Source organism: Barbus barbus (assembly GCF_936440315.1).
Source record: "Barbus barbus genome assembly, chromosome: 45".
In the NCBI taxonomy this organism is placed as follows: Eukaryota; Metazoa; Chordata; class Actinopteri; order Cypriniformes; family Cyprinidae; genus Barbus; species Barbus barbus.
In genome coordinates this window covers 6,399,458-6,426,004 of record NC_136723.1, presented here as the reverse complement: position 1 = coordinate 6,426,004, position 26,547 = coordinate 6,399,458, and the positions used below count along the sequence as shown (strand labels likewise).

The window sequence follows — 26,547 nt, the reverse complement described above, 5'->3', positions numbered from 1 at the left end:
CTTGAATTATCTCTCTGCGAGATGAACCTCATTCTGTTTGTCAGTGATCTCCCTCAGTCTGCTTACAGAGCTGGCGTAGAGAGAGCGTGTCGGACGCGTGTTTTACAGTCACTGACACGAGGGAAGAGTGTTAGATGCATCTCAGAGGTGGGCGGCTGTATGAATTACAGACATGATGAAATGCAAATAAACATGCAAATGTCTGTCCACATCTATAACTTTTCCATATGAGGCACTGGATTCTGCCTAAGAAGAGTGCTGAAGGCAATCAAGATATATTTGGGATTGTTTAAAATTAAGTTACATTATGATTAGTATGGAGCCATGCACATGGCATGCAAAAATAAAATAAAAATAGCATGGCTTATGAATTAAGTTTCCTTATTTTAGTGAAATTGTGGCCATATTTTACTAATTCATTTGGTCAACAAATTAATCAAATAAAACATGGTCACAATTGAATAAGTTTTCGTTATTGGATTCATGTCATGTGTGGAGCTCAAGAAAAGTTTTTTCAGCACTTTCAGATGAGTAAGTAACGTTTTGAACATTGTTTGTCAGACTCAGATGCTATTGGGGGAGGGACGTTCTTATTTGAGAGCATTTGATTGGACTAAAATCTGTATAGTGCAGGATGAGAATATAATTGATCCATTTTCTCAACTGTGAAAGATGACTGTGGCATGTGGGAAAAGTGGATTTTGTCAGCCTTTAGGTATAAAGTAGAATGCAAATTACCTAATTTAGCACACAATTGTTCTTATTTAATCTTTAACATGTTTTATATTTGGGCAGACTTTAGAAACAGTCATTAGACTAGTTTAGAGTTTTAAGGAATAGTTAACCCAAAAATGAAAATTTGTTGAAAATGTACTCCTAGGCTATCCAAGATGCAGATGAGTTTGTTTCTTCATAGGAACAGATTTGAAGAAATGTAGCATTACATGACTTGCTCACCAATGGATGCTCTGCAGTGAATGGGTGCCGTCAGAATGAGGGTCCAAACAGCTGATAAAAACATCACAATAATCCACACCACTCCAGTCCATCAGTTTCATGAGCTTCATGTTCGTAAGAAACAAATCCATCATCAAAGCTAAAATGCGAGTGCTTTACGGATAATATTGCTTTTTCCAATGAAAAAGACTTCTCATTTGAATCAGGAGAGAAATATGCACAGATCAAGCACCGTTCTTTTTTCACTGGAGGAAGCGTTATTATATATTATGGGCTTGTTTTTTCCCAAAAGCAACGATTTAAAGTTTCTTACAGTGTTTTTATCAGCTGTTTTGACTCTCGTTCTGAAATCTAAAACATACAGTAGGTAATCCTTATGAATTTTTAAATTGCATGTAAATGAAAACAATTAATTCTTTATTCATTAATTTAGTAAAAACAGCATGTCACTTGTTTTATGCTTTATTTCTTGCATAAAACTATTTCAGAGCCAATACATAAATATTGAGATTTACAGTAATATTGTCAAGAGGTTCTTTGATCAGCATTTCATTCTAAGATTGTTACAGAACCTTTTAAAGAAATCTAAAGGTTCTGCCATCATTTATTTTACTCAACAGCATGAGATTGAGTAAATGATGATCAAACTTCATTTTGCATGATCAGTTTTAACTAACCAGCCAGTCTTCTTTATAGTCAACCATTAATACCCTAGTAAAAAAGTAATATATTTAAAATACATTTATATAGTTCAAATCTATGAACATATTTACTGACATATCACTCAAGACTTTTTTTATTATTAAACTTTATTTGGAGTACTGCTTGTGTACAATGCACACTTCTTAATATTAAACCTAAAATGTGTTTTAATGTAACTATTGATGAGGATTATGATATGCAAGATATATAAAGTGTACCTGAAGTATGCTTGCAATAATTCCACTTTAGCACAATCAAATATACTTCAGTATATCTTTAGTTAGACTTCAGCACTACTTCCACAATTCAAGTGCATTAAGTACAAAATGAGTTGTTCCAAATTAGCGGGCTTTCTATACCAGGTTAGTATACTAACAGTACAATTGCAGGGTATTTTCATTAAGTACATAAATATGTAAATTTAGTATGAAATAAATGTATTTCAAATACATTTTAGTATAAAAAATGCCTTCCCTGCAGGTCTAAACTGGTCTTGTCAGCAGGTTTTCTGCAGAAGCAAACAGACGCGATCATGCAAATAAAATGTATTATTTGTTTGGTGTGAGAAGTGAAGAGCCACCGCAGGCTTGTTGTTTAAATCTGGAGGAAGAGAGGAGGATTTTTCATCCTACCCACTCACTCACTCACTCACTCTCCCCCAGCTCTTTGTATAGACAGAGAATAAATAAACATGGCTCAGGAGTGCCGGTCGAACGGATTAATTTGTCCTTTTTCTTTTATTTATTTATTTAAAGCCTTCTTCCTTTGACACTGCTCATTCAACCATAGGCAGACAGCTCCTGAAATGGCCATAAGTTTGCAGGATTTTGAACAGATATTACAAAGATGTGTCCAGTGAACGCTGACTCAGTTTATCTCAAACAGCCGTGAGCAAGACAAATCTGCAGCACACAGTAAATGTAAGTATTTTGCTTAGTTGCATAGGGTTACATCAGAAACCATACATCATAAATGTGGAATTTATATACTGTATTATATATAGCCACAGATAAAGTGTGTGATGTACTAGTTTTTCACACACTCCCCTCAGAAACACTGGCAGGGGTGACCAATTTTAGCAGCTTCCCCGATAACTCCATCTAAACATCAGGGGATCCCTGGAGCACACACTTCAGATGTGTGTTACAGCATTACATCGAGTCAAGATGTTCTGAAGACACTCAGTGAAGACAACAGTGATTTTATCCATTATTTGATCTCTTGTAGTTCTTTGTCTAAAGGTTACACTCCGTATTCCCTTCATCCATACTAAGATGCTGTCCTTCCACATTATACAGTTTGTTAATCAAATTAAAGGACATTTAATTGTGTGCAGTGATTTAGAAAGAGTAGGTGTCAATCTGATGAGGGTCGTGGAGGTCATGTCGTTATCAGTATACAAACACTGTTCAGTGGACCACGCTTTTACCTTTAAAAGAAACGTTTGGTGCATTGATGAGACATTTTTAACCATTTACAGTAATATCACTAAACATCCCTCAATCAATTCCCATTACTTTATTCATCAGAGACTGCCTGGTTATATATGTTTGGTTTTACTGGATCTATGCTCTTTATGAACGCTGTTTTTGTGGTTTAATCTCTAATATCTAACTTCCTATTGGTACATTTTAAATACTTATCTTCAATCCATTTTATGGTTTTGCATACATTAAGAAATGCCGCCATCTAACGACAAAATATGAAACTGCTTCATGACTGCATTACTCATTTATCCTGTTTATTGATTTGCAACATAATAAAACCTATTTAGTAATTTTACACATTTTAACATTCACAGTTTAATGTATATTACTGTATGAATATGAAAGTTCCCAAAAACCATAAGAATTTTAGTCGTATTGTCATTTATTTGAATATTTTTGTAAAGACACTCTATAACAATTAATCAAATTAGAGACCAAAATTATTTAGTATAACGTAATTACAACTGGAAAAAAAATAGAGTAAAATAATTTCTGACTGTGTGCGTAAAATAGCGTGCACCGGAAGTGTTTCAATGGACCAGTTTTCCATTTAGTGAAATTGAACTCAATGAAATGAAATAATGAAAGCAGCACTGTCAATCCCTAATTCATTTTATAACGAATAACTTCTATATTGCTAGTAATATTTCATGAACGCTTACTAGACTGAAACAACTTAAGTTTACTTGTTTATCCATACATATTTTTTTTAGAAAAATCATGTTAAACTGTGAGTATCAAATATTATCGATCAGTCTTTTAAGTTAATTTCAAAATCATTATTGCATTGCATTATAAGTTTTGAAACTACAGAGATTTGATCATAAAACTAAACATTTAAATATCGTCTTACAAAGACATTATTGTGATGTGATAGAGTGCAATCTGATATTTATATGCTTTTTATGTAAGTAGTCTGTTCTCATTGATTTACAAGCTATCAGAATTTCAGCTCACTTTTTGTTCATTTAAATATCAACAACTAAAAATGTAATATTTTTGCAGTTTGTGCCTCTGAATAAAATTGACGTGTTTTTTCCCTCCTTGAGAATGAGCAGTATATTCTCATACTATATGAGCCATAAATATAGCTCAATTTATTTGTGTACATACAAATGAAGTTTGACACACACACACATATATATAAACCGTTCCATCTTTACATTTTTGTGACAATTATTTAATATATGAGGCTATTCCTTTAAAAAACAATACTTAAATGAATGAATGAATGAATGATGCATTTATATAGCGCTTTATTGTGTATTGCTGTACACCCAAAGCACTTTACAATCAGGTGGGGGAGGTCTCTCCTCAACCCCCACCAGGGTGCAGCATCCACTTGGATGATGCGACGGGAGCCACAGCACAACGGCGCCAGTGCGCTCACCACACACCAGCTACAGGTGGAGAGGAGAGAGAGTCATAGAGCCAATCAAGTGTATAGGGATTATTAGGAGGCCATGATAGAGGCCAGTGGAGGGAATTTGGCCAGGACACCGGGGTTACACCCCTACTCTTTACGAGAAGTGCCATGGGATTTTTAATGACCACAGAGAGTCAGGACCTCGGTTTAACGTCTCATCTGAAAGACGGTGCTTTTTGACAGCATAGTGTCCCCGTCACTATACCGGGGCGTTAGGACCCACACAGACCACAGGGTGAGCACCCCCTGCTGGCCTCACTAACACCTCTTCCAACAGCAACCTTGTTTTCACCGGAGGTCTCCCATCCAGGTACTGACCAGGCTCAACCCTGCTTAGCTTCAGTGGGCAACCGGTCTTGGGCTGCAGGGTGATATGGCTGTGGCTTTTATATATTAAAAATATATCAAATGCATCTAAATCTGGTCCTTTGTTGCTAATTACTTTGTTATACTAGCCAAAAAAAGAAAGTGCTTCATTGTGATTTATTGTCAGATGAAACTGAGCTCGTGTTCCTCTGTTCTTGTGTTTGTAGAGGATTTGTTGTACAAGAGGTGGATCAACACATCGACCTGCTGCACGAATACAATGCCATCAAAGACATCGGACAAACTCTGTTGGGCAGATTAGGTAAGACCTGATAGAACAATCACGTATTTAATAGTGAACACATTCCTGATTTATGTTGGTCTGATACTCAACATATTTCACATTTCATACTGTTTTAAAGGTGGGGTAAGCGATTTCTGGTAGCATTGTTGATATTTGAAATCACCAAAACAAAAGGGTCTCGCCCCTATTTTGATAGCTCCGCCCCACGCATACATAGTCATCCGATCGCAGGCCTTCCGCTCCTGGAGTTCTCTCCGGCGCTGGAAAGCTGATCCGATATTTACAAGGCTCCTACTTATTGCCTTATCGTTCCGCAGACGTATTCCTCTTTTGTTTTTTTTATCCGCCATCTCTATCTTTCCGCTGCTCGGCTCAGCTGTTCACTGAACGCTCTCTCCTCCATATCATGAGTAGACACGCCCCTTACTGCTGATTGGCTACAAGTTTGTTTTGGTACTCGGCCCCCGACTCAGTTTTCTAAAGTGTTTTTGAAAAATTACATACCCCACCTTTAACTGTTCATCTCCTCTCCATAAACACTTGTGGCCTACACATCTCCCATCCCACTCATATAAGTGGATTACAGCCTCTATACGCTTGGCATTTCTGTCTAGTGTCAGGATTATGATAATGGCATCCTCTGGTATTGCCGCTGCATTCTGTAATATAATGGACCCTTTCAGACTCCCAGCATGCTAAGTTTCTTGCCCGCTCTAGCCTTGCTGTGACTTCAGATGGTCTGAGGGCCAGAGGGGGTCTGTGCCACGTCATTCTCCCCAATGTGATCATTGACAAAGACAACTGTCTCTCTGTGTCTCTCTCAGCCGGCCTGCGTGGAGTGACCACACGAGACTTGTACAGTCACTTTGGCCTTGAGTTGGACGACTGACTGAGCTTCATGAGAGGAGATAGAGTAAACTGGAAGGCATCTTAATACTGTTTGTGTTATATCTTTGTATTTATAGCAAATACACCAGGTTGTTTTCTTCATGCTGTTGTGGTGGATGAGAGCAATTGAGACGTTTCAGTTTACCCAAAAATGACATTTCTGTCATCGTGTACTCACCATGTTGTTTCAAAACCTGTACGACTGACTTTCTTAGTGGAACCCAAAATGAGATGAGACGAAGCTTTGAAGAACACAACTCTCAATAAAAATGATATTATATATGTGTGTATGTATGAATGTGTGTGTATATATATATATATATATATATATATATATGAATATTTATATATGAACGAACCAGAAAATATTGTGATTAGTTATGAAAGAGTATGAACAGATTTGTTGAAAGATAATTTGTTAGGCAAAGCATGTCAACAAAATGTTTTCTCAAATCCATTTTATAAGGGATTGAAAAATAAGAGGCATTTGTGACGTCAAAAAGGTAAGTTGTTTAAGCGGCAGGGCTTTTAATTTACATTTAGATGAAAGATTATTAGGATGTTTTTTTTTTTATGGCACTGGTTGGGCACAATAAAACTATAAAGTCATATTAAGAAAGAAAATATGGTCAAATTGATTTTGCATCTTTAATAATCCAGACATTTTTTCCAAAGAGAAGATAGATAAATTCTGGATAAAATCCGGAAAACGGATTCTTGCATTTTAAATAAAAAATCATCCTTGACTCCATCCATATCATTTCAGTGCATTAATTTAAAGTAAAAAAGCCCTGCCTCTTAACACGTTTGAATTGACATAAACATTATATAATTTTATTGTACACAAACAGCTGTTTTTGCCTTTACAATGGCAAGCAGATGGGAGATATCTGACAATAGCCCTCCTCCATCAGGCCTCATGGTCCTGCGGAGCTGCTTTGCGACTACCGGGTGGAAACCGTGATGACTCGCATGCTGGGCCACATTTCCTTGACAGGACTTTTAGCCCCCCCTTTCCTGGGCGAAACGGCCAGTAGGAGAACGCGATTGGTTCTAAGAGCTGTCAATCAATACGCGCACACAGCGCCGGCGAATAGAGAGGAGGCGGTCTCAAGTAAGAAAATTATAAGGTCATTGGCATTACCAGCGCTGCGAGCCATCGTTACAATGAAGCGATAACAGATAAGAATGCAAAAATGAAATAAACGGCCGCAAAGTCTACCAAAGACGCCGGGGTTATTCGGTAAAAGGCAGGCGTGTGCATCAGCAGGTAAACGCGACTGAGGTTTCGCTTAAAGCCGATCAAGGTGGGATCGTACGGGACAGGTTCCCCTTCTGCCATAATACACACGTTATTGTGACCACGGAGACCGAAATCAAGGTATTTCCCGGAGCACACACCTACATTTCAAATATTTTAACCGTTGTTCATTTCCGGATGATCGCAGTTGCCAGTTAAAGATGCATTTACCGATCTTTACAGTAGCATCAGCATACATTGTGTCTTGCTTATGTTGGGTAATGGATGCTGTACATATGGGACAGTTTAACTGATCCAAATCCAGATAAAGGGGATAGGATGCCAGATATCCGCACTGAGCTTTTCAATATAAAACACGGACAGCAAATAACGCAGCGCAACCGAGCCTGATGATATAACGTTACAGTTTACGCTTGCTTGTGTAAACACGTTATAATGTATTGAGTGAATTCCTTATTGTAACAGTAGCGTGAACCTCAGTGTACTGCAGTGCTGTAGGGATGTCCGATTTGTGAACGACTCGTTCTTTTGAATCGGATCTTTTCAACCGAGTCAATAAACGGACTGAGCGATGCGTTGACGAATCGGTTCGAGCGGTTCTGGAATCAACAACTGACCGACTCCTTGAACTAATGAACCTAAAACAGCAGGCAGAAATACCAGCTTAATCAATACAGCTTTATCAACACACACTCTATATAGAGAGTTATTTATAATATATACAAATATTTTCAATTGCTTACTGTAAACGCAAGTTATATTTGTGTTATATGCACCGCGAGGTGGTGTATGGCATAAAAGAGTCTTTGAATCCGTTCTTTGAAATGAACTGTTCAAAAGAGCCGATTCGCGGAAATGAGTCACTATAGTGCTGTGTAGCCAATGTGCTCGCTCAGATTTCCGGGCTCTGCGGTAACCCTCGCCTGAGGATGATGATGCTGGCTCTTCTGCATCGCTTTAATATCCATCCGCTCCCACAGCACGTCTATCATTATGTTGGAAGGATTGAACAGAGGGATTGAGGGATGCTGCTTGATTCTCTCCAGCATCCCTCACTCAGCATCAGGATAGACAGATGCACACTGTAGGATTGAGTGTGTGAGATGGCGTATAACCTATAGGTGCATCAGACCGGGGCTAGTTGTCACATTTATGCCAGTAAGTATTTTACAGGGTAGGTTGATTTAATAGAATTTCTGTCTAGACACACCTTGAAGTGTTGTCTACAAGATGCAGAATATATATACACACATAAATCACAGATATACAGTTCATTTAACACACTTTGATTTACTAAAGTGTGTCAAATTAACTTGTTCTTACTCTGTCACAATGGGAAGCTTATTTAATGGCTTTTCAGCTAAATTTAAACAATAAAACAATTATAAAACATCAAAAACAGCTCATAAAACTAAATTGACAAACACTATCAGAAAGCAGAAATTGGTAATTTAATAAACTATAATTATTAAGCTGTCTGCATAATAATTCACAATTCATTTTATGTGACCCTGGACCACAAAAGCAGTCATAATGATACATTTCTTAAAATTGAGATTTATACGAATAAATAAGCTTTCTGTTGATGTTTGTTAGGATCGGACAATATTTGGCCGAGATACAAAATCTGGAATCTGAGGGTGCCAAAAAAATCTACATATTGAGAAAATTGCCTTTAAAGTTGTCCAAATTAAGTCCTTAGCAACGCATATTACTAATCAAGAATTAAATTTTGATATATTTACGGTAGAAAATTTACAAAGTATATTAATGGAACATTATCTTTATTATCCTAATGATTTTTGGCATAAAAGAAAAGTTGATTATTTTGACCATACAATGTATTTTTGGCTATTGCTACAAATATACCCCAGAGACTTAAGACTGGTTTTGTGCTCCAGGGTCATATATAGTTTAAATTTGTACCAGAATGTATTTCAGAGTGTTTTGCAACCTGCTATATATTAACTGCTACAGCAAGAAATATTACAATATTATTTATTTTTGTTCTGAGAATTCGAGAATATTTTCACAAAAATTAAGATAATATTTGAACTAGATGTTTGAAACCAATATGGAAAACCCACATTTGTTTAATTGTTCTTTTGACTCAAAATCTTATAGTTACTGTGATAACCCTCGTGACAACTAGCCCCGGTCTCCCTGTTGGAAACTTTTTCCTTCGTCAAAGCAGAGACCAGGAGACTTTGGGATAAGTTACTCTTTATTGAGAACTCGCAGTAGTCGCTGTAGTCATCCAAGTCTGACTCAAACAGTATACATTGTAGTTTATATACATTTTGAGGGGGAGGGATACAGAGGTGGAGACAATCTAAACAAAGCATGCAAATACAGTACAGGAATCGGCCCATTACCAGAATTTCCCTAGCCCTGACATCATCAGCATAACAGTATGATTCAAATGCATAGGTGCTAATCCAATCAGCCTGACAGTATCACCCAAATGGTCAGGAAGTGCCTAAAGACAAAAGGTTAATGTCTCAGACACCTGGGCTGCCTGACTTAATCTTAGAATGTCATCATCTTTACCTCAAAATGTAGAACACACTGTTTCAGTTTATATATAGTTATATAAATAGTTATACTATTACATTGGAACCTAGATTTATCATTTTATAAATTTGTAATCCAACATCCCCTATATAGGTGCACTTAGGGATCATGTGATGCTTCTCTGCATTCAGGTGAGCTGCTGGAAAGGATAGTACAGATCAAATAGCTCTGTTGCCTTCCGTCACTGACATTCAATCCACCCTAGTTACTTTACACGTGTTTTTAGTTCCAAAGAAGGCCTAGAAACGTACGTTTTAATGTAAAGGAGCATTTTAAAAAATTATAATTTTAAGTTCTTGTCAATGTTTGATCATCTGTATCCATCTACAGTGCACATCAGAGATATCAGGGTTATCCTCCATTTGTATATCTAACGATAACCTTCATATTACCTATAATATATAAAAATGAAAAAAATAAAATAAAAGCAGCATAAAACTAAATATTTCAATTCAAAAAATAAAAGAAACACATTTTGAAATCTAAGTTACAGCGTCTGACTTTTCTCCCAGATGATAAAAGTACTCTGGACTGCTGTACCTTTCAAAGATCTGTGTTCTTCAACAGCTATCTTGTCTTGATATGACTTATCTTGTGTTAATCTCGGAATCTCTCTGAGTTTTGCATATCAGCCCTTGTAATTATCAGGTTTGTAATGATTATATTATAACTTTTATCAATGAACAACAACATATTTTTTTATATCACACAGGTCAAATGAAATATAAATGCAGTAGCCCAGTGTTGAGAAAGGATGTTGAAGTTGTCAGGTGTTGGTGTGTGAATGATTGTGTTGTTTGTGTGTGTTAGGATGTTGCGGTTGGCGTGCTCCACGGCCCTTCTCTTCGTGCTCAGGCTGTTCGTCGGCCTGTCCTGGTTCCAGGTTCTGCCGTCCATTTTCATTTTCTTCCTGGGCTCTGGAGGATGGAAGTCCTTACATGTGTTTTCAAAGACCATATACCGTGATTTGCAGTAAGTTTATATGCCACAATATCCTTTTTATTCTTTTTATACTATATATATATATATGTATGTATGTGTGTGTGTGTGTGTGTGTGTATTAATGTATGTATATATATAAATACACACACAAATTTACATACACATATATATATATACATACATACATGCATACATACAGTACCCTCCAAAAGTATTGGAACAGTAAGGCCAACTCCTTTATTTTTGCTGTAGATTGAAAACATTTGGGTTTGACATCAAAAGATGAATATGAGATGAGAGATTAACATTTCAGCTTTATTTACAGGTATTTTCATCTGGATCTGATACACAACTTAGAAGATAGCACCTTTTGTTTGAACCCACCCATTTTTCATGTTACCAAAAGTATTGGACCATGTGACTGACAGGTGTGTTTTGTTGCCCTGGTGTGTCCTATTAATTGATTATTCAAACAATAAATAGCACTGAATGTCTGTGCTCAGTTTCAGATCCATGCAGACTGCATTTATAGTTAGTTAGACGTGTAACCAACATGAAAACCAGAGAGGTGTCTGTGGGTGAAAAACGAGCAATTGTGAAGCTGAGAGAAGATGAAAAATCAATCAAACCATTGCACAAACACTGGCAATAGCAAGTAAACCATTTGGAATCTCCTGAGGAAGAAAGAAACCACTGGTGTACTAAGTAACACACCTCAAACGGGTAGATCAAGGAAAACATCTGCAGTTGATGACAGAAACATTGTGACAGCTGTAAAGAAAGACCCTAAAACAACTGTTAGTGACATCAGCAACAACCTCCAGAGGGCAGGAGTGAAGGTATCACAATCTACTGTTCGCAGAAGACTTCATGAACAAAAGTACAGAGGCTACACCAGAAGATGCAAACCACTCATTAGCAAGAAGAATAGGAGACAAGACTCAAAAATTCTGGGACAAGGTTTTATGGACTGGTTTTATGGACCAAAGTGATGGAAAGGCTAAAGTTTGTAGAAAGAAAGGATCTGCTCATGATCCCAAACATACAAACTCATCTGAAACACAGTGTACACAGGTGTACATTATAGTACACATTACACAAGTAATGTAATGGCTTGGGCGTTCATCGCTTCTTCTGGGACAGGCTCATTAATCTTCATTAATGATGTAACACATGATGGCAGCAGCAAAATTAACTCAGAAGTCGACAGAAATATTTTGTCTGACAATTTACAGAAAGATGCAACCAAACTGATTGGGAGATCCTTCATCATGCAGCAAGATAATGACCCAAAACATAGTGCCAAAACAACAAAGGAGTTCATCAGGGGCAGAAGTGGAAGGTTTTAGACTGGCCAAGTCAATCTCCACATTTAAACCCTGTAGAGCATGCATTTTACCTGCTAAAGAAGAGACTGAAGGGAGCAACCCCCAAAACTGAAAGAGGCTGGAAAAGCATCACAAAAGAAGAATGCAAAAGTTTGGTGATGTCAATGGGTCACAGGCTTGGTGCAGTTATTGAAAGCAAATTATTAACTTTAATTTTTCACTTTAATTTATATTAATTTGATCTGTTCCAATACTTTTGGTAACATGAAAAATGGGTGGGTTCAAACAAAAGGTGCTATCTTCTAAGTTGTGTATCAGATCCAGATGAAAATTCCTGTAAATAAAAGATGAAATGTTAATCTCTCATCTCATATTCATCTTTTGATGCCAAACCCAAATGTTTTCAGTCTACAGCAAAAATAAAGGAATCAGCCTTACTGTTACAATACTTTTGGAGGGCACTGTATATATATATATCTACAGTATATACTTTCTCTACATTTTTGAAGTCATCAAAACTATTAAAAAAATTCAGAAACACAATATGAAAATAAGAAACAGTAGCTCTGCAGGGACCAAAAATATAAAATTAAAATAAATCAAAAATATCCTCTATTTTAGCTTTCCACCCTTTGTTTACATCCCAGCTCTGCACATTCTAGAAATGTTCTCTACTAAATTCCTGGGATGATTTTTAAACGGTGTCCCATATGCATCATGTCAGAGCTAATTATATGTCATATTTTATTGAACTGTAATATTTTTACAGAGAAAATATTTTTTTAATGTTCTAGTCGTCTATCCAAATTTTTTATGGAAATGGGTCTTAAATATCTTAAATTCCTATTTTAAATTCTATAAATTCACTACAAACTGGACGCTTGGTTTTCCTTCACTATCTAGTCCAACTCATTTATAAAAAAAAAAAAAGAAATTTGCATGTAGGTACTTCATCTCTACTATACATCAAAACACAAAAAAAATAATGTAATACCTGATGTAACAACTAATTAAGTAATTAAGTTAATTAAGTAAATGCATTAAAGTAAAATATATATATTTTTTTAATTATATGCAATATTTAATTTAGCTTAGTAATGTATTAATTGACAGTCCTTATACACTGATAAAGAATTTTATGAATGCAATCTGATTTATGTCTATAGATGTGGTATTGTGAATGATGATCATGTAATAATACATGAACCTGGGCCATTTCAGTCGGGCTGAACAGTTCCTCAGCGAACACAACCGCATATTCCTGTATTACGAGCTGAGTGTTTGTTAAGGGGAACAAGTTGTTGAAATGGGCTGTTCCTGGCAGGTTCAGCTTGTTGTTTCCTCAAAGATGTGAATTGAGTAATCTGAAGCGTGATTGCTAAGTGTCCTAAGTGTCTTAAGAATCAAAAGTGAACTTCTCTGTTTGCTGTTGCATGGCAAAAATGGCGAAACCTCATCTAACAATTAGTTTTGTCACTGATTTGGAGATTCAGTCTCCAGGTCCTGGAGATGTGGGTTTATCATGTCAGGGGCACAGATTACTCCGTAAGAGCCTGGATTGGAGGACGGAGACTTTTAGGGTAGCTGTTAATGGACGTAAGGACTCTTAAGGGTCAGGGAGCAATGCTTTTAGCAAAGTGACAGTGTTTGTGTTTCCTCGAACACCACGCTAACTACTTCCTGCCACTTACAGATTTGTTATTTGTCACTGAAGCAAGAAGTTGATGAGGCTAGAATCACCACCATTATCATTAAACAGATGATTATATGTATTAAACCCACACAATGGTGTAAAGTACACCACCGGTCAAAAGTTTGGAGTAATTAAGATTTCTTTACTTTAAAAAAAGGAGTCTCCTATGCTAACCAGGCTGCATTTATTTGATCAAAATACAGTAAAAACAGTAATAATGTGAAATATTGTTAAAATAAAAACAAAAAAAACATTTTTCTCTTTGAATAAATAATGTAATTTATTCCTGTGATCAAAGCTGAATTTTCAGCATCATTATCCAGTCTTCAGTGTCACATGATCCTTCAGAAATCATTCTAATATGCTGATTTGCTGTTCAATAAACTTATTATTATAAATTATTATAGATGCTTATCATTATACATTTTGGAAAATTTTTGGAAACCATCATATTTGCCCCAACTTTTAAATGTTGATGATTTAAGATTGTAAGAATGTAAGATTTTTATTCAGCAAGGACACAATAAATAGATTTTAAAAAAAGTAGATACATTCATAATTTTACATTGATTTCTGTTTTAAATAAATGCTGTTCTTTTAAACTTTCTATTAATCAAACAATCATGAATCAACATTTCCACAAAAATATTAAGCTTTAGTTTTCAACATTAATTATAATAGGTACAGTTATTAATAATTGAGCACCAATAATAATTAATAATGTCTGAACAAATCAGCATATTAGAATGATTTCTGAAGACTGGAGTAATGATCACAGAAATAAATTACACTTTACAATATATTCAATATGTTTGGGGATATTATATTCCCAATATAGCAGAACAGACTTCTTTCAAAAACATTGTAAAAGCATCAGAATTATTCCAAACATTTGACCGGTAGAGTAATTGTTTTAAATGAAACGCTTACTCAAAACTCAAAGAATTTGCCCAGAATAAGCCATCATAATCATAATGTCATATCAAAATGTGTTCTTTTGCAGTGCAGCCAGTGTGTTGCTGAGGGTAAAACTGAATGTCAAAAAGCACCTCCGTGAGCACAACACCGTTCCCAAACTTTTTGCCAAGTCTGTCAAGAAATACGGAGACAAGCCGGCTCTGATTTTTGAAGGAACGGGCGAGAAATGGAGCTTCAAGGAGCTTGACGACTACTCCAACCGTGTGGCTAACCTTCTGCTTCAGAGGGGCTTCAAGGAGGGCGACGTGATCGCTCTGTTCATGGAGAACCGCTCTCAGTACGTGGGGCTCTGGCTGGGCATGGCAAAGATCGGAGTGGAGGCAGCTCTCATCAACTTCAACCTGAGACTGGAGGCTCTGGTGCACTGTGTCAACATCTCCAGCGCCAAAGCCGTGGTGTTCGGCAGTGAGCTGACAGATGGTGAGAAGAGACTCCACAGTTATCAGTGATGAGGAAACTACTATGAAACTGCGGCTTCCCAAGCTACACTTCTAAAGTAGTTCAACCACAGTCAAACCATGCTTTTGAAGAAGTATTTATCTATGCTACAAACCTCACCTAACTATTTTTAGGCTGTTTACAGGGGAAATATATTTTTAAATGTTGTTTGACTCTCAGATGCAATATTTGTCAATGGCAGCCGCAGGCAATCAAATGAACTGCATAAACAAACAAATTCTCTAAAATCAAACTTCCCTAAAACCATGGTTTTACTACAAATAAAACCAAAAACCCTTGGTTACTATAGTTAAACTATGTATATAGTTACACTAACCATGGTTTAACCATGGTATTTGTAGTAAAACTGTGGTTATACCAATACTAATCAATACGCCAAAAAAACACTTTTACTGTAATACAACTATGGTTAATTTTCATAAGGGTTGGTGTACTTGCTACTTGAGAATGTGTAATAGAAGGGTAAATAGAGCGAGTGTTGATTTCATGTTGATTTTAGACTAGGATTTATATTTTGATCTGTTGGCTCAATATAGTATCGGTTAAGGCAGCAGTTCAGAAGTGTTGCAATGACACACTACAGAAAGCAAATAAGGAAGTGGCACTTGGACAAAGACGAGAGTGTGTACTCTAGAGAAATGAATGAATGAGTAGCGCAGAGTTCAGATTTATTATGGCCAGAGGTGACTGTGTATAACTCATAGTGAAATAATAACCTGACTGCACCAAAGAGGATTCATACCAGAGGTCACGAACGACAGCGAAATCCTAATAAAATCGAGTTTGCTAGTCGTCTCTTAAGTAATCGGAGACTGAATCATAAAGCATGCCAGTTGAGTCAGCTTTGTTTCTTATTGATTTCACATTTCCGGCCGTTTGGTTGTCCTGTGCTTTCTCTGAGGAGACTTCTAGACTCATTTTGTCACATTATTTGTCTCCGTGATGGTTACTTCATCTATTTCTCCCGCTCTTTCACTGTCTCAGCGATGTGTGAGGTGCACAGCTCCATGGGAAAGACTGTTAAGCTCCTCTGTTCTGGAGAATGGGACCCCAAACGGGTTCCTGAAGGGACGGAGCATCTCGAGCCGCTGCTGGAGGCGACCTCTACACACCAACCCACACAACCAGATCGCAGCTTCACAGGCAAGACAGTCAGACACAGAGTTATGAACATTTAAAACCAAAATACAAAAAATAAAATCTAAATATTTATACCACTATGAACGCATTCTAGTCATTCTATGTAATGAAATGTTGTATTGAAATTATCCGTTTAAATTATTTTTTTTTTTATTATTATTATTATTATTATGACATTTAAAAAAAAAACATTCAAACCTTATTCAAGGAATTTTGAAGATTTGGCATTGAATTCAGTCCTGAATATTCCCTGTAAGGGTTATTATAGTTAACTAAAACCAAAACCATAAAAAAAGCATTTTTGTTACTTGAAATAAACTCAAATTTAACTGAAAAAAAAAATCTAGTTGCCAAGGCAGTATCTCTCATTTTCATTTAGTTGAACTTGATTTGCAAAAATAGTTCAAACTAAAATTGAAATAAAAATTAATACAATTGTAGAGAAATATTTTTAAAACTAAAAAACTTTAATTCAACTTAAAATTAAATTAAAAAAAATAAATAAAAAATTATTAATCAGACAGAGAGAGTAAGGCAACAATAAAATATTGATAAAAACTAGAATAGTAACTCAATGACATTAAAATAATACTTTCGTTTTTTATTATTTAACTTTTTAAAAGACCTTTTAAAGGATGTTAAAAATCAGTTTTCTTCTTCTTTGCCTCTAGATCGCCTCTTTTACATTTACACGTCGGGAACCACTGGAATGCCAAAAGCTGCTATTGTTGTCCACAGTCGGTAAGTGTTTGACAATGTTAATTTCTCCATTTCTCACTCTCTCTCCTTCCCTGCTTTCTCCTTAATTTTTCTCTCTCAATGAATCAAGCTCCCTGTTTTTCACCCTGTCGTTCCTGCGTTCCTCCCTCAGGTATTACCGCATGGCTGCCTTGGTGTACTATGGTTTCAGAATGAAGTCTGAGGATGTGCTTTATGACTGTTTACCACTTTACCACTCAGCCGGTACATCACTGAACACAAGCTGCTCTACACCTTCTTCATATGTGCATTTCCTGTCATAGAATTAGGTTCAGGCTACTTCCTGTGTGACAGTTTTGTGGTTTGTTTTGATAGATGTCTATATGTGACCCTGGAGCACAAAACTTAAGTCTTAAGTCGCTGGGGTATATTTGGAGCAATAGCCAACAATACATTGAATGGGTCAAAATTATCAATTTTTCTTTTATGCCAAAAATCATTAGGATATTAAATAAAGATTATGTTCCATGAAGATATTTTGTACATTTCTTACCATAAATATATCAAAACTTCATTTTTTGATTAGTACTATGCATTGCTCAGAACTTCATTTGGACAACTTTAAAGACAATTTTCTCAATATTTAGATTTGTTTGCACCCTCAGATTCCAGATTTTCAAATAGTTGCATCTCGACCAAATATTGTCCGATCCTAACAAACCATATATCATTGGAAAGCTTATTTATTCAGCTTTCAGATGATGTATAAATCTCGATTTTGAAAAAATGACGCTTAAAAACAGGTTTTGTGGTCCAGGGTCACATATAAGGTCCTTTGACTTGTCCAGTGCTCTTTTAAGAAAAACAGCTTAGTTTGTTTTATTATTTAAGCATATGTTGGTGTGTGTGAGTCTTTAATCTGTAAGTAAGCGGTAGATTTGTTCTGAGGCCAGTGCTGTTCTCTCTGGCAGGTAACATAGTGGGAGTTGGACAGTGTCTGATCCATGGAATGACTGTAGTGATCAGGAAGAAGTTCAGCGCATCAAAGTTCTGGGATGACTGTATCAAATACAACTGCACAGTGAGTAATTGATTTTGTTATTATGGAGTATACAAGAATTCATTTTGCCTATATAGTTCTTCAGTTTGTGCTGGGTGAGGTTTTTTTTTTTTTTTTTTTTTTTAAGAAATTAGAATTTTAAGAAGTTTTATTCAGAGAGGATACATTCAATTGGTCAAACATCAATAAACATTTTAATGAATGAGGATGCAAACAATGAACTGACTCGAATTTGAATCAGGCAGTTCAAAAGAACAGATTCACAGAAATTTATAGAACTGTATCAGCATTTTTGTCACTGAATTTTGCTCATACTCATGAGTCATAACAAGTTGTTGACGTGAAATCCACCTACTGACATGGTCTTTCAAGGCTAAATAGAGCAGATGATTAAAATCATAGCAATTTTGTATGACAAACAAAACCATAGTCAATATATTGTGCATTCAGTAAATATCCCTAGGACTTTCAGGCCTCTGCTTTAATGTTATAGTTGTGTGATTGCAAATTATGTTATTAATGTTCTGCATGGAAATGGAGCTTAAAGGGAGTTTTGAAAACTGATATTTGATTGTATGTCTCAGATCGTGCAGTACATTGGCGAGATCTGCCGATATTTGCTGAATCAGCCGAAGAAGGCCACGGAGCACCAACACAAAGTCCGCATGGCCCTCGGTAACGGCCTTCGTCAGTCCATCTGGGAGGAATTCACCACCCGCTTCAACGTCCCACAGATCGCAGAGTTCTACGGCGCCACCGAGTGCAACTGTAGCCTGGGCAACTTCGATAACAAGGTCTGCCCTGACAAAAGCACACTTCAGATGGAGTGTCTGTAAACAGCCTTTATGAGTTACACAGTTGTAAACCTCTAAAATAGTGGATAATGCATGTGGAAAAGGATACATATGCAGCAATTTGCTTTGTGTATTACCAAACAAAATGTATGAGGCCATCTACAAGATGTTCAGTAATCAAGCACAGGTGGTTATGGGCTATTTGAAGTGCTGATAGAAATGCTGTGACTGGTTTTATTTGCTCGGTAGTATTTAGTTTTGAAGAGTAGAAGGTGGTTGTAACATGTTGTTTTGACTGCAGATGGGTGCCTGTGGATTCAATAGCCGGATCCTGCCCTTCTTTTACCCCATCCGCTTAGTCAAGGTGGACGAGGAGACCATGGAGCTCATCAGAGGACCTGATGGAGTCTGTATCCCGTGTGGTCCAGGTATAGTACTCCCTCACACTCATGCCAAGTACAAAGGCTTGAATTGATGAATTACTCGTATAAGGAGGGGGCAATATTCCGGTAGACATGATTAACCAGTAGAAATTTGTTACCAGTAGAGATTTTGGACTATCTTCTCTATCACGGTTACAGGCTCATGTGACGTTGTTGTGCTATGTGGTCACGAAAACACATGTTTTTAAGCATTGTGGTTTAAAAACAAGAAAACATTTCTATTTTTCTTTTATCATTAGGATATTAAGTTAAGATCATGTTCCGTAAAGATATTTTGTAAATTTCCTACCGTAAATATATCAAAACTTCATTTTTGATTAGTAATATGCATTGCTAAGAACTTCATTTGGACAACTTTAAAGGCGATTTAGTCAATATTTAGATTATTTTTATTTTTTATTTTTTTTCACCCACAGATTCAAGATTTTTAAATAGTTGTATCTCGGCCAAATATTGTCTGATTCTAACAAACCACACATCAATGGAAAGCTTATTTGTTCAGCTTTCTGATGTATAAATTACATCAGAAATTACGAAAGCAATTTCGAAAAATTGACACTTATGACTGGTTTTGTGGTCCAGGGTCGTCACATATATGATATTATTTTAAAATAAATTATAATATTTGCTGCAATGAAATTTTAAAAGGACTTCGCTTGAAATAGTTTGGAAATTAAAACTTTGAACTTGATAACAAATAAACATGTAAACAGATTTATACTTTTGGTAGCAACTTCTTAATCCAATTATATCTTTCACAAACAAACAAAAAATCCATTGCAACCAACTGGTCTGTAAGACTATTTTCTCAATAAAAATTTTCCATACAGTACATATATAATCTTATGTACATTAAGTACATATATAATTTACACTATAGAAAGTGTAAAAATCTAATTTAAAATCCATTTCCTTATTTTGTTTCTCAGGAGAACCTGGTCAGTTAGTTGGCCGAATCATTCAAAACGACCCTCTCAGACGATTTGACGGCTACGTCAATCAATCGGCCACTAATAAAAAGGTCGCTCACGATGTCTTCAAAGAAGGAGATTGTGCCTATCTCTCAGGTATAATATTTTAAAATGCTCTACACAACCGCACACTTCCTTCCATACGCTCAGCTAGATATTAGCAGTTGTTGGCTGCTCCTCTCTCAGGGGACGTGCTGGTGATGGACGACTACGGCTACATGTATTTCAAAGACCGCACAGGAGACACGTTCCGCTGGAAAGGAGAGAACGTCTCCACCACTGAGGTGGAGGGAACGCTGAGCCGCCTGCTGGACATGAAAGATGTGGTGGTGTATGGAGTGGAGGTGCCAGGTAATCACACATTTCTCATCTTTTCTTTTTTCTGTTTGTCCTTTTGGTAACACTTTAGTATAGGGAACAATTCTCACTATTAACTAGTTGCTTATTTGCATGTCTATTATTAACATACTGGCTGTTTATTAATACTTAAAAAGCATATTCTACATGACCATATTCTACACCCCTAATCCTACCCAATACCTTAACTTAACAACTACCTTACAAACTATTAATAAGCAGCAAATTATTTATTTGTTTTTGGTTTGTTAATAGCGAGAATTAACTCGCTTAAAATAAAGTGTGACCGTCCTTCTCTATATTTATGTTCCCACCGATCACATTTCATCCCGTATCAGAAAATCTCATCAGGGACTATATTTTCAAGTGGAAGGAAAATAAACCTCAGCAGTGGGTTTGTGCTGAATTTTGGCGATTATCTCGCTTATTACATGGCTAATTGCCAAACAAAATTGCACACAATACGGTCTAAGATTCAAGTTGAAATTGTGACAGTAAAGAGTGCGCAGAGTTTGTTTGGTTTGTTTTTTTTTTTGGTGGTAAACTGTTCCTTTAAGTGTTCTGACTGTCATAAAGTAATATCATGAATCATCGGGTGCCCAGCCAGTGTGTGGAGAGGAGAATAATTAATTTAAACGAAGCTGACTGCAGAAGCTCCTGAAGGATTCTGGGACTGCACAGCCAAACAAAGTCTTCTCTTGGCTCCGGTTTTGCTTACACTAGATCTATAAAGGAATAGCAGCAGAGTGCTGAATATAGCTCGGTACATTTGAGACTGCCGGCTGAAAAATACACTCTCACCTTCAGAACAATGTGATCAGCAGATCTGGAGTTTTGAGTCTGTAACATATAGATGTGTAAGTGTGTGCATCATTCGCTGATAACCATCAAAATGGCCATTCAACCATCAACACAAGAAAACTGTTTACGTGAGATTTTGAAATCATTAGGGTTTTCTATAGCCTTGAAGTTAGCATAAACAGACAACAGTAGATGGCATGAACTTGAAAACAGAGGATTTTACTCAATTGGCTGCTATAGAGCGCCTCTTGTGGCAATGTGAGAATACAATGTGTAGCTAGAAGCGGCATAGCAAAACACAACTCCTTTTATAATAATAAAAACCTTTTCTTTGGAGTAGCAGTGCAGTAATGTAAAACATCACTGTTTCTTATCCTGTCTGCAGTAGTTCATGCTCTGTCCTTGGAGAAGTGACATATCACCTGGCGAGGCAATGATCTCCTTAGTTTATTTTAATTCATGGTGACTCAGTATCTCTTTATGCCGTCTAGCTTCTTCTGAGGTTCATTACAGGACCTGAGGATGCCGTTGTGTGATGCATGTGGATGTTTCTCCTCAGGTGCTGAAGGCAAGGCTGGGATGGCAGCCATAGCTGACCCGGAGCACACCACAGACCTAGTGAAGTTTAGCCGGGATCTGGAGAAGGCCCTGCCACCCTATGCCCGGCCTGTCTTTCTTCGCTTCTTACCAGAAGTGAACAAAACAGGTGAGATATTGCACGCTTAACTCAGACAGGCAAAGTCACAGTAACAATCAAGATACCACTAAATATAATGAGGGTTCACGCGGGTTCTTAAAGTTTTAACATGTCTCAAATTTAGTTTGTCCAAATTTTAAGATCACAAAAAGTCTTAAATTTTTTATAAATAGTATAGCAAAATTGCTAAATATTTTAGGAGGTCTTAAAAACGGATTCATGATACAGTATGGTGTAATGTGGCTATTAAACTTCAAAAGTCTGTTATTTAATTAAATAAATGTGAGCACTGCAAGTTTCAGAGCTGTGAATACCACAAATTTATTCCAAGCGATTGCATATTGGGCCACTATGGATGAATTATAACAGTGTCTGCGTTATGGTATTTATATTGTCATATGTTATAGATGGTTGTAAGAGTGCATATTTTGTCTGATCTTTTTGAATGATCAGCTAGAAGAAGCAAAGCATAGATATTTTAAATGAAAAGACCTGTGTATTTCTGGCATATTAACCATTAAAAGTCCTGAATTTTTTTCTGGATATTATTGGTATTATTGTTACACAATAAGCTGTATCTGGTATTTAATTCCATCCTGTCATAGAAAGGAAAGATTAACATTTTCAATATATAAGTTTTATTAGTAGCAACACTGTTTATTGCCTTTCTTTAAACATATTCTTATTGTCAGCAATATCCAATTTTAGCCAATTCTAATTTATATGTATTGATATACTAGTACATAGAATTAAGTAAAATATTCAGATTTATTTTGAGGTTGTATAGGTTTGTTCTACATAGAGTATTAATTTTCAAAATGAAATCAAAATCCAAAGAATGAACATTTTGTATTGTACTGTACTGTATCTTATTTATGGACCCTTTAAATCAGGGATAGGCAATGTCGGTCCTGGAGTGCCGATGTCCTGCAGAGTTTAGTCCAAGCCTGTAGCCCTAGTGATCCTGAAGACCTTGATTAGCTTCTTCAGGTGTGTTTGATTAGGGTTGGAACTAAACTCTGCAGGATATTGGCACTCCAGGACCGATGTTGCCTGTCCCTGATTTAAATTGAGACAGTGCATATAAGTTACATTGCACCACCTGCTCATTTTGGGGCAGCCTTTCTCTGACATGTTCAGGGTTGAATGAAATTTGACAATTGGGGAAGATATACATACAGTCTAAGGCTTTACCAAAATCTGAAGTTTGAAAAAAAAAATCACTGAATGAATTATTTTTATATGCACCCTTGAACTACAGATAATTGAGCCAAAAGAATGTGCTGTACACCAATGCATAGCATAAAAATATATATATATTTTTTTTCTCTTTTTCTTTCAGGGACTTTCAAATTCCAGAAGACAGACATGCGACGGGAGGGATTCAACCCCAAAGTTGTCTCTGACAAACTCTACTTCCTGGACTGCACTAAGGGACAGTATGTGGAGCTGAATGTAGAGCTCCATCGCATCATCGTCTCAGGAAAGCAGAAATTATGAGACTACTGCCAACCTCCACCCGTTCCTTCATCACCCCGCCTTCAGCAGCCCTCAAACCCCGCCCCCTCGTCACTCCGCCCTTCATTACCTCAGCAAACACAGTGAGGGGTCGCAGGAACGCATTCTGGTCGTGTGTTCAAATCCCCATTGATACATTCTCAAAGCCCACCTCTCTTACGACCAAGACGGGACTGAGGTGGCATTCAGCGAGACGGCCATCTTGAGAAAAAAAAAAATGAAGCAATTTAGCAAACAAGAGTACAAAAAAAACAAACAGCAAGGAAAGGCACAAGGACCAAACACAGGACTGTCAAATGGTAAAGCTTTCCCTTTGCCTCAGCTGCACAATGCTCGCCTGGCTACAGGATTCGGGACTGAAAATGTTCATTTTGACGGTTTTGACTAGCGACTGCCTTCATGAATGTGCCCTCAAGCCCAGACCAAAACCACGAGGATCGACATGCAATACAAACACAGCACTGGCTGTGCACTTGCCAGCTGCCATGACTTGAACAATGCTGTTTATTTAACATGCACCAAATATATTTAAGTTATAGAATAGCTCATCATCTATATACAAGTCATGCTGCGTTGAAGACGTCCATGATTACACTGCTACTGTGTCCATTGTACATCTCCAGACATTTAGTATGCAGCGTCAGCATGGAAGCAGATTTTAACGATCAGCCCGGTGCGACATTGTGCAGACTGGGCTTCATGGGTTTGCTTCGTTTTGCTAGACGTGAAGACCGTTAAGTTCCCAACAAGGAATCTCTACAGGACAATATAGCGGAGTTTGCATGGAGGCGAATGAAAGTAGTGGAATTCTCTGGTGCTAAAGAACGAACATCCTATCTGTCTGCATAGTGGTGCCAGACCTAAAAGGGAAGAGAGCGAAAGCGGAGGAGAAGGAAGGGAAAGCGATATAGGCTATTTGTCATCGGAGTTCTAGTTTTTCTTTCAGCAGCATGAATGATTGACGCAAACAGAGCACTGTGCCTTACTGTCAGGTCACCAGATAGTGTTATTGCTCTCGTCCTGCATCATTACACTAACTGACTCTAGACGTCTCTTAGACAGCTAGCTTATTTTCTAGACCTTGCTTGTACGCCCTTCCCACCATGCAAAGTGTCCAGCACTACATCTATGGGCATCCTTTCCATTCAACGTGTATTTGCTTGATCTCCTTTTGCGAACCTTCCTGTTCTCCCTCGTCCACTGACAGCTCATTATTTATTTATATATCGTAGCAAGTATTTAAGTGTGTGTGCACGTGTGACGAGATTATTTTGTGAGACAGCACTTGAATTTCTCTAAGTCACTGTTTTGGCCACTATATATAAACGTACAGCACAGATGTGGGAAAACAGAAAACTGTTTTGACCTTATTTGGGTGAATCTCTCCAGAAACACATTATACAAATTTATAGCCTAGAAAATAATAAAGCCTATTTTACGATGTTTTGCCATTTGTTTTCATTAAAAATAATGCCCCCCCTCCATCCCCAAATTATCTCATTCTCATTACCGTAGTAATAAAAATCAAATTTACATTGCCGCACTTTGTATTCTTTTTACCATAACAAAAACAATCTCATTCTCATTACCGTAATGACAAAAAACCCTCTTTTTCATTACCATAATGATAATAAAATTCTCATTCTCATTACAATAATGGCAATAAAATCCTCATTCTCATTACTGTAATGACAATAACATTACTGTAATAACCAATTTAATTTGCATTACTATAAAGACAATAAATTCTTCATTCTCATTACTGTAATGACAATAAAATATCATTTTCATTACCATAATGACAAAAAATCAAGTTCACATTACTGTAATGATGATAAAATATAATTCTCATTACTATGACAATAAAATCCTCATTCACTTTACCGTAACAACAATAAAATCCTCATTCACTTTACCGTAACAACAATAAAATCTCATTCTCATTACCGTAACAACAATAAAATCTCATTCTCATTACCATAACAACAAAAAAATCCTCATTCTTATTACCGTAATGCCAAAAAAACTCGTTCTCATTACAATAATGACAAAAAAAATCGTGTTGTCATTACTATAACGACAATAAAATTTCTAGTTCTCATTACCATAATGACAAACAAAATTCTCGTTCTCATTGCAGTAATGAGAAAAAAATTATTAATTAGAAATAGCATAAATTTAATTCAGTAAAACAATAATAAAATGAAATAATTTATTCATTCAAAATGTATAAGTTTTTCTTTTTTTTTTTTTATTTGGGATGAAGTGAGATTTACTCAAATAGCTGTACGTGTGATTTCGATTTCAATTGATACTTAAAGCCAAGGGTGCAGTAGTGATGTCATTGGTTAGTCAGCCAATCGGATGCAGTTGTCTCCATGCACCTGTTCCTGTTTTTATTTTGTTGTTTGCCCTTTCCTATATCACTTGCATTTTTTTGTAATTTTGTAAAAGAATGATGTGTAATGATTTGTTGTGGGTTGAGCTTTATTTCTCCGTTAATCTTTTGTTTTTTTGGTTTTGTTCTGGGTGTGTGAAAGAGAGGGAAAGCACATCTAATGCGCTGAGTTATATGTTAGACACAATATGACGTCTGAAATCTGCTTTACAGACATTTCTTTCTTATGATAGTGTGTTAGAGTTTGTGTCCAATGACAGCAAGAATCCTAACCAGGAGGCTTTTGCTGAGGCCTCTCTTGATTATCTCTCCCAGGTAAAGGCATAGTTCAACCCAAAATGAATCCCCTCTTGTCTTTCCAAAC

At 36.6% G+C, this 26,547-nt stretch overlaps 1 protein-coding gene across 1 annotated transcript; it reads left to right on the top strand.

Moving 5' to 3' along the window:
- Window positions 1–7,146: 7,146 nt before the first annotated feature.
- On the top strand, window positions 7,147–25,171 carry LOC306863734 (long-chain fatty acid transport protein 4-like). The gene is made up of 13 exons (XM_079407254.1): window positions 7,147–7,451; window positions 10,716–10,877; window positions 14,872–15,266; window positions 16,290–16,448; window positions 17,117–17,186; window positions 17,317–17,408; window positions 18,116–18,225; window positions 18,789–18,998; window positions 19,300–19,426; window positions 20,371–20,508; window positions 20,599–20,763; window positions 22,130–22,276; window positions 23,610–25,171. The coding sequence occupies exons 2-13, from the start codon at window positions 10,717–10,719 to the stop codon at window positions 23,765–23,767; spliced, it is 1,932 nt and encodes a 643-aa protein (XP_079263380.1). The 5' UTR covers window positions 7,147–7,451; window position 10,716; the 3' UTR covers window positions 23,768–25,171.
- Window positions 25,172–26,547: the final 1,376 nt, after the last annotated feature.